Source organism: Brachyhypopomus gauderio, chromosome 11 (assembly GCF_052324685.1).
Source record: "Brachyhypopomus gauderio isolate BG-103 chromosome 11, BGAUD_0.2, whole genome shotgun sequence".
NCBI classification, from domain to species: Eukaryota; Metazoa; Chordata; class Actinopteri; order Gymnotiformes; family Hypopomidae; genus Brachyhypopomus; species Brachyhypopomus gauderio.
The window spans coordinates 14,084,138-14,093,957 of NC_135221.1; the positions used below are offsets into that span (position 1 = coordinate 14,084,138).

Sequence of the window (9,820 nt, forward strand, 5' to 3'; positions counted from 1 at the left end):
CCAGCTTTTCTAAGTGGCCTAGTTAACAGCTCGTGTCATGTGACCTTTGCCAACCCGCCAACCCCCCCCCCCTCCCAGTCACACGAGGCTTCGGTGGCCTGTGATGCTGTACAGCGGTGTGTGTAGCACCTGCAAACAGAAAATGCTACAAACATTAGGGTGATGTGCAAGAAGACTGATGAGACGAGATACAGTCCACATGCCGCCATAATGCTGGTGATATACTGGGAGCAATTTAAGTTTATTTAACAGAAGACAAAAATACAGCCACAGATCTGAACAATATATCATATGTCATTATTGTGATTTTGGCCTCTGCCATTCTGATATTGTGAAAGGCTGTAATATGCAAATGAGTTGCTGCAAGCTTTGTTACCGATCTCAGACACCACACACACTCCAAATGAGTGTTGTCCTAGTGTCTGAAGCACATTTGCACCAATTACGAGATGCTTAAAGACGCTTACCAGATGCTTGCTGTCTCCACGGAACCTTTTCCCTATGCTAGCACAAGCACGTCAGAGTCTAAGCACCCCAACAAGCTAAACGCCCAACGGTATTTAGTCCACATTAAGCAACAGGACACACATTAGGACACACGTTAGTAATGGGGTGAACGTACCACGCAGCTGGAGGTCAAAGGTTCTCCTGCTCTCTTGGTTTCCCAGCACCTTCCACGCCTGATCCACCTCCAGGAACCTGCGCAGCCGCTGGTCCGCCTCCTCCTCCGATAGGCCGGGCTTCTGCTTGTCTGGGTGGAACTACCAATCAAAACCAATGTGTGAGCAGAGTGACAGGAAGAAGAGCCACTCGTGTGCATTTAGACCATGCCATGGGCGGGTGCAGAAGCCAAGCGGGGGGGGGGGGGGGGGGGGGGGGGGGGGTTTACCAGACACCTGTTTTAAAGAACAAAATGGATTAGTGAAAGAATGGCAGTCACTAAAACTCTGAATGAGGGGGAGTAGAGGCTCAGAAAAACAACAACAAAAACAACAACGACGACTATGACAACCATTATCCCAACATGTGTCCAGGGCGCTCCACGGACCATCTACTATAGCCCATTGCATTTTTTCTGGACAATTGACCAGAGGAGGCAGCGCTGAGCAAACACTAGCAGATTACAGCACAGAAAGAGAGAAGAGGTGGGGAAAAAAAACCCAACAAAAATCTCAGCAGATGATCACAGGCGACCAGGGCGAGGCCACGTGACCTGGGTAGGAGGTCAAAGGTCGTGCGCTGCCCGCAGCAGGACCTGAGGAGCATCACCACAGCACGACCCAAAACGCGACACGCGGCACCGGTGCACTCTGACTAAATGATGATCTACCCACTAGCTCACAGTAATGCTCTACCAGTAGGGTGTTCCTTCAGCACCCCACCAGGCTGGATATGCTCACATAGTGGGGAGTGATTCTGCTCCAGAGGGTTCTTCAGAGGACAGACCGTGGCCATCTGCGATGGAGGGAGCTGTTTGCCTCGCTGTGGGAGAATCCGAGAAGTTGATGTCGGAAAACGGGGAACGGACATTTGACCTGCCCGCTCCTTACACTCTGGAGTGGGGCTGCAGGTTTTTCGTATGGTTGCTGTAGCTTGGAAGCCGCACAGTTGTCACAGTCAGATAATGACACGTAGTGCAACAGCGGACTACAATAACCAACCGTCCCAGGCTAGCCAATTACTGTCAAACTTATATCTATAATTTAAGGTAATAGGAAGATGGACCAAATTAAACCATTCCTTTCAAGCAATTAGTTTTAAAACTCATTAAAACTTAGGGGTGCTTGAGTGTTCAGATTTTCTTCCCTCATCTCCACCGCCCTATCTGTCTCTGTCTTATATTTTATGTAGTTTTCATATACGTAATTGGACAAGTGGTCATTTTAAATGAAAAAGGAGACCGGCGAAAGAACATCGACTTCAGCAATAAGCCTAAAATAATCTTAGAGACTAAAAGAATCATTAACACACCATTTCTGGACCGTGACTGAAAGGGGGGAGGTGGGAGGGGCATGGAGGAGGGGGAGGGGCTCTCCTCTACCAAGTCATCTCAAGTCAATTTCAAACAGTTTCTCAGTAATGGCGGCATTACAGTTTAAAAGGGCAAAGGCTCTGTAAAAGACTCGAGGTGGAGAGATCGAATACATTTGGTGAAACTCTAGGTGGAGGTCGTGGGGGGGTGGAGGGAGGAGCCCCCGTGTCCTGGCACGGAGAGATGGATGATGGGCTGACCCCTGCGTCCAGCGCCTCTGCACACACGGCCCATGAGGTGAGAGGCTCTCCACGGTGCCACTCGGATGACAGGAACGTGCCGGCAGCGTAGATACACTCACTTCAACACTCAAAAAGCGACACACACTGCCACTGCTGGTGAGAACACGCGCATCACGGATATCCTGCATTTACGCCAATACAGACAGCTGATAAGTGCAAAGCGGTTCAGGTTTTAGTAGTGGATCAAACAAGTAAATGAACCACAAGCGGAGTGTGAAGGCCCTTTTCTCTTCTGCTGTGGTCACACACGCTTGCTGCTTCATATCAGGGGGACCATGGAGGTGTTAAAGCATCATTGTCCTAAACATCAGTCGAATCAAACTGGCATCAGTACTGTGACTTTATTTTCCAGTACAGATGTAACGCTGATGTAGTGCCACATCACTATTCAACAGAGTCCTCCAATTCTGGGCCGACATTGATTAGCTGTTTAGAGCCGCCCCCTCTTCCTTTGATACGTGCTTTACACACGAGTCTTTAGAAGCAGACGTGCATTAGATAAAGCAGGATTCAGGTCCCATGTTAGAAGCTTCCATCTTTGGTGTTCTCAAAGCTCTTCTTAATTAAAACCAGCAGAACGGCTCCATCCCAAGCAGCTCTGAGCTTGTTGATCCAGAGAGCGCAGGACGCCCGTGGAGAGGATTACAGCGACCTGTGCGTGGGGACGTGCACACACGTCCGATATCGTGAGCCAGACGGAGAGAGACGGAGCAGAGGTCAGAGGTCACAGAGGCTGGGCCGATGGGCACGGAGGCTCTCGAGTCCACAGGTCAAAGGAAGAGACCTGGCTGAAGAGAGTCAGCACCAGTGTGATCTTCAAGTGACATTTTCAACTTGTACAAATAGAATATAAGGAAGCAATGGCACGAGCTTGGAGGCCCACACTCTTCTGAACGGTCTTCACATCCTCGTTCTTTGCATTAAGATGTATGGAGCAAAGATGGAGAGGTCCAGTGTCGTACTTAAAGTCCACTTAGGGTGAGTGAGTGAACCATCTCCCCTGAAGGGACCTTCACCCGCAGCTGTAACGTGGAGTTTTGACAAACATGGACAGCACCAGAAGCTCCTTCAGGTACTTGAGATGAAAAAAAAAATGTCCACAACAATCACCAAAACACAGATTCTCTCCACAACACCGAACGTTACATAATCTCCAAACCTCCAGCTCCACATGAGACGCTGGCCTCGTTATGAGGGATGCGGTCTACTGCAGAAAGATGGTACCGTTACATAAGCCCACATCTCCGGAGCATGTGCTGAGATCCCGCCACACCTGCCAAGAGCGCGACGCAGTCAGACAACACGCTGTCCGCATCAAAGACCACCGGCGGCAGGAACAATCACCAGCAGCCCTGCGGTAGTCTCCCAGCAGCCTGCTGGAGCTCTCCGGAAGGAAGGCTGAAAGTGCAGAGTCTCCCCAGCCGGAGCATCCCCTGCTGGGCAGGAAAATGGCTGCGCTCCACACGGCGTGGAGGCGGAGGGCCGTGGCTCTGAAGCGGGGCTTAGCCTCGTGCCCCACGCCCCGCCGAACCCCAAACTTCCCCCAGGGTGTCTCCGCCCGACGCGAGGGTCCAGGTCGGCCGTCAGCGATACCCTCCGTGGTCAAAGCGACCCGCTGCACAGTTCAGGGTTATTTTGTAGTGCACCTTTCACACAGCCCACACATGCCGACATCTTACTGACGTTCAACACACGGCACTCTCCACAGCAGAAAGAGTCCAAGCAGTGGACCGTATTGTTTTTTTATAGTTCATTTGTTGTCCATTACACATATACCATAAAATTATAGAAATCAGAAAGAAAATCTGCTATAGCATGTTTAAAAGATAAATTACACATTCATATGTCACCAACCATTCGAGTCCTAAGAATATTAATGCTAACTATACAGTGTGAAAATATACATCTACTCATGTGTAGTTTAGCTTATGCTGCATAGACGGGTTGTTCCTCATTTTGTGTTAGAGAGTGACGTGGAACAGTCTAAACTCGGACTGCTCTCACACCTTCACCTGACACTGTCCAGGTGTGCCCCATTAATACAGCCCCCGTCTGAGGGGAAGGGGGGGGGGGGCGGCGGCTTTGCCGAAGAGGCCCCGCCCCCCTGCCTCCTTCCTCCCCTCCCACTCTTCCTCATCTCTGGAGTTACATGCTTTAATTGCTGTCTCTTTGCATGCATTGTAAAATATTCATTTGCCAGGGCTAATGGAGCTTGGAGAGCAGAAACAATGCAAAGGGCAGGCCAATTTGAGGCTCTCGCCATCTCTGGCCATACGTCAGCGGTGGGACTGTGGGCGAGCGTGCACGTGTGCCCGGGGGTAACCCGCCTATCCGCTTCCTCACGCCCAGCCGCACGGGAGGGCAAGGGGGAGGGGCATCGCGAAGGCAGCCGGCATCACACTACTGCCACCTAATGTCAGCCTGCTCCCACACCACACACACGACGGGACTCGGGACACAGCGAGGGGACAGGGGGTGTGTGTGGGGGGGGGGGCCCGACACCTCACTTCGGTATTCCAGGGAACGTGCCTTAACAGCACAGGGTGAAGCCTGACGGAGTTGCGCGCGGATGCGTTTTAAAGCCGTTGCGGAGGCGCTGCTCCCAGCGGCAGGTGGAGGGGAGCTGGCGTGCGCTGGCAGCCCAGTCCTCCGCCCACCGCCGCAGTGCACCGGGAGACACAGGGCTGGAAGCCTGCACACCTCCGCGCGCCTCCTCTAACGCATCTGCGGGCATCCCGAGCACGTTTACTGCTTTAATTGAATTGGGTTTGAGTTTAAACTGTGCAGATTAAACTACTGTATGCGTTGGGAAAGGCTGGGATCCATCATTAGAAGATGAAGCACCACCGGAGTAATATGATTGGTTGCTCACTGTTACTTACTGAGCTGCATGACTCATAATACTGCGTTCACCATCAGAGTGCTTTGCTATTGATAGAACCAGCCAAACCGTCTGCACCCAATCTCACGCTTTCAGAGTTTATACAGACAGAAGGCCTCTAGGGGCCTGAACATCTGATTTACAAACAAACACAACTTGGCTCACACTCACATGAATTTTACCATTTTACTTCAAGCTTATAATCATTCATATCACAGATCTCCTTTAAGACTGCACACCGAGTCTTGCACAAACACAGCCCATTTGAACAGCTGAACTGAGCTTACTGTACGTATGCAACATGGATTAAAACAGATTAAATAAAATCAAATGCAATCTGTGACAGTTATGGTCTGGTGGATAGGGAAGCGGTCTTGTGACCGGAGGGTCGTGGGTTTGATTCCCATGACTGAGGTGCCCTTGAGCAAGGCAACGAACCCCAACACTGCTCACCGCATGCCAGGCTAGGGCTGCCCACCACTCTGGGCACATGTACACCACAGCCCCTGGTAATCACTAGTGTGTGTGTGTGTGTGTGTTCTCGGAGGACAAACTTATACTGAGGTGAAAATCACAATTTCCTTTTTTTTTGGAAAATGGGGGGGGGGAGTGCCAGTCCCCACTGATCTACTTCCTGCCTCTACTGCCTTAAAACTGATCTACTTCCTGCCTCTACTGCCAGTGGGACATGAGTCTCGACCGTGTGTAAAAACGTGGATGAACTGCAGAGATGTGTGAGTGGGAAGTGTTGGGCCGCGCAGTAGCATCCCAAATCCGTCAACCAGCAGTGGAATGTCCATTTAGCGACAGCATCTCCCCAAGCCTCACCTGTTCTGTAGAGCTAATAGAGCTAACAGTTAACAAAGCTAACAAGCTAACAGTTAGCAGAGCTAACAGCTACCAGAGCTAGCAGAGGTAACAGCTAGCAGAGCTAACAGTTAGCAGAGCTAACAGCTACCAGAGCTAGCAGAGTTAACAGCAGAGCAGCTGTAGAATAGGTCTAATTCAGAGGGTCAGTTTGACACTGATTAGCAGAAAATGATGTCCAAGAAAGCAATAATTCAGACATCCAATGAAAAAGAATCAACACCAGGGAGTGCTGACTCATGCTTTGGTGAGGGAGACGCCTGGAGCTGATGGTTAGTCTTTACCATGACTCATCATCTTCACCATGACTCGTCATGCTCCAGTGTCTCCATGTAGGTGATGGCATCAGACTTTGTGAAGCTCCTGTATTGCCCTGTAAAATCACCTCGAGTCGGGCCTGGCTTCATGTGTGAAGAATGTGACAACCAGGATTTCACATGAAAGGTCCCAGCAGGTCTCGGAGCAACACCTCACTGGACGGCTTCACTCTGCTGCCAGCCTCCAATCAAAACCACTGCGCTCATGGTACAGGTGCCATCCAGCACGAGAAACGGGAAAAATATGACTGCATGGTGCTATTCCACTGCCAAAAGCTGAGAGCACAGCTTTTAAATCCGAGAGCACAATTCACAAAGCTCTCATGCATGTCCTCTTCTCTCATGCATCTTCCAGTTAAGAGAAGCAGGAGAAGCCCATGGGAGTCATGTGACCCTTGTTTACAGACACTACATACTGTAAGAAATCCTGCTGGTCGGGAGAGCAATGGATCTTAAAAAAAAAAACAACAACAAACAAAAAACCCCCAAACCACGTAGCCCTTCACACTGCAACAATCATGATCAGTTTTCAACAGTTCATGCTAGTGAGCCTTGTTGCACCCAAGACAGCAATTAAAGTCAGTGGGCAAAAGCAGAATGCTGCCAAGCTGACGTGCTGATGCCCGCTTTCTGGGCGTTTGTTCATTCTACCTCTGATCACACATTCTGGCTAATTCCTTAATTCCTTAATCTGGCTAATTCCTTAAATACAAATAAAATAATTTTTAAAAACATGCCAATATACAGGCCGCCCTTTGTAGAGTAATGAGCTCATAGCAATGCAAGGTGGGAAACATCACTGCGGATATGAAAAGTTTGAACAAATTCAAGGAAAGTACAGGTTTTGTCAAAGGTGGAGAAAATAGCAGCATGACAAATGTATTTGGAGTGGAACGGAAGCACGGCGTGAATGAGCAGGGTGAAGCCCCCAGGCCATACCCCCCCCCCCCCCCCCCCCCCCCCAGGCCCGCTGGGACACTCACACATGCTGCTTCAGCTCATAGTGCTGGGCGCCACATTCTGCAGTTTGGTGACATGTTTTTATGGAATGTTTGTATCATAAAATTTGTCTCAAAACTTGAGAGCTACAAATATAACTTTACATTTCGCATATTAAATTGCCTATGGAGACTAATTAGAGTGAACTGATTGTATTGTATGTTTGCTTTTGATAGCTAATTGAGGGCTGCAAAATATTTCGATTTCCTTTACTGAAGTGTAAGCAGGTTGGTTGTCCTGAGTGAGAGTAGCTTGTGGTCGTAAAGGGAACTGCTGGCTGTTCTTGAGCTAAAGAAAATGTCTGTATCTTACACGGCTCTATTCTACAAGGTTGGTTGTGCTCGAGTTCTTTTAGATGATATTTAAAAGAAACCACAGTATTCACTATGTTGCTACAGATGGTGCCATTTGTTACTACTATTTTTCAAAAATTTGAATGAACCTTTTCAGTTGAATTATGTAAGAAACAAAAAAAATTAATAAAAATTGATATCAACCAGCCCTAGTACTGCTGACAAGATAATCAGGCAGACCTTCAAACAGATCACTTCCAGACAGATTATGTCAAAACAGATCAACTCAAAAAGATCACGTCTTGAAAACAGACACTGCCAAAGGGCTAAAGCATGAGTAACCCTCGTTGTGCATGGCAACAGGTTAAACAGTACAGATCAAAGCTGTTTCTAATGAAGCAGTGTTTCCTTATTAGAAACACAATAAGGGCGGCTCGTGGCTGTGTATTTTTTAACTGGGAGAATAGCAGGAAATGTAAAGAAAAATAAATACACACACACCATAAGTACAAGCCTCTGATACTTCTGCTTCAGCTCGTGTAGATCATCACTGGGAGAGGCTCCGAGGATGGAGTACCAGTTCTTCTGGAGATTGCTGGTGTGTGCCATGCTCCTGCAAAACATATCACAAACTCACATCTTCTGCTCCTGTGCATGTGTGAGTGTGTACTTCAGTAGTAGTGCCATAGTAACCCACTTTTTTAAAATGCTTACACAGTACCTACTCTCACTGGACGTGTACGTACACCCTCATGTACCATATAGGTGCATTGTAAAAGTGTATCTGGTGGCTAGATGCTGACCAGATATTTGCATTAACACTGACATAGTGGTGCAGTAGTGGTGGATGAGGAGCTGCTGTAAGCTTTTTAGCGTGGGTAGTTAGCGTCACCATGTTTTCTTTCTTAAATCAAGTAGTGCGGCTACAAACGGCACGTGTGGCTACTCAGAACAGGCTAAAACATGCGGAACGGCAGCTGCATGAAACATACTCTCACTGAGGGATTCAACACGAGACATGAGCAACGTGCTAATTGCTAAAGTTCTGGCAATACAGCGACAAAACCAGACTTAACAGTGGCTATATTTTAAATGTACCATTGGACTCAGATTAAAAGTGAAACGCCAAACCTCGTGTGAGGAAGCTTTCTCTCACTCTCTGATCGGACACACAGAAACGTTACGCGTCCTCTCGGCCATGCCGAAACCCTCCACGGTAAACAGTTGTGTCTCACTATTTCCGCCTCGGCAGAAACCTGACATGCAGTTCATCCTTTTGTTTTGCTTGTTTATTTCTGCAGCTTAGCGTTAAGCATTCCGATTGCTTTACAGAAAAGACTGTATTATCCAGGATTTATGTGATTATGTTTAAGCTATTAAAAATATATTGACCACATTGAAACGATATTCGTATTAGTTTGTACCCGAATGCTATTCGTTTCTACCCGAATGGTTAAACAGTAACACACCAGAGCAAGTTAGACTACGCCGTGACCATGGAAACGAATTGAAACGTCAACTCGAAGGCGCGACCCCAGTGGTCATGTGTGAAAATGCAATATATTATAGCCAGCAATGACAGTCTTTAATGTTGTTAGATAGACAATCAGACAGACAAGCAGATAGATAGAAAGATAGAAAGATAGAAAGATAGAAAGAAAGAAAGAAAGAAAGATAGATAGATAGATAGATAGATAGATAGATAGATAGATAGATAGATAGATAGATAGATAGATAGATAGATAGATAGATAGATAGATAGAGGGCACTACCTGGGTTATCCACAATGACCATGGGGCCACGGGAGAGCTGTGCGTGTAATGTACCTCCTTTTTGATTACCAAGTAGGTAATAATGAGTAATACAAAGTATAATAAAATAGTATTATTATACTATTTTTAAAAATAGTATAATAAAAAGTGCTATATGTTATCTGTTCTGAAAACCTGTTAGAATGAATGCTTAAGTGTGTGTTAGAGAGAGAGAGAGAGAGACAGAGAGAGAGAGATGTTAGGTGTAGCTCAATGTGACCCACTCCCCAGAGACAGAGTCTCCCGTGCTCGCTCCAAACTTTATCTTGGCCAGCAAATGCGTGGGTAGCTGGAGACCAACACTGCCAAGTCACTAATGAAATAAGATCTAAGCCAGTCTTTTGTTAGGAGAAGACTCGGGAAGGGAACTGCTGAAAC

General features: G+C 47.6%; 1 protein-coding gene across 1 annotated transcript in view; it reads right to left on the reverse strand.

Annotated features, from left to right (window-relative positions):
• The window catches only part of dnajc24 (DnaJ (Hsp40) homolog, subfamily C, member 24), a 15,385-nt gene extending 6,356 nt beyond the window's left edge, over window positions 1–9,029 (reverse strand). Inside the window, exons 1-3 of the mRNA XM_077022192.1 lie at window positions 8,763–9,029; window positions 8,133–8,244; window positions 623–761 (exon numbers count right to left, since the gene is read on the reverse strand). Of these exons, the coding sequence (XP_076878307.1) occupies window positions 623–761; window positions 8,133–8,240 (247 nt within the window). The 5' untranslated portion in view covers window positions 8,241–8,244; window positions 8,763–9,029. The remainder of the gene's footprint in view (window positions 1–622; window positions 762–8,132; window positions 8,245–8,762) is intronic.
• Window positions 9,030–9,820: the final 791 nt, after the last annotated feature.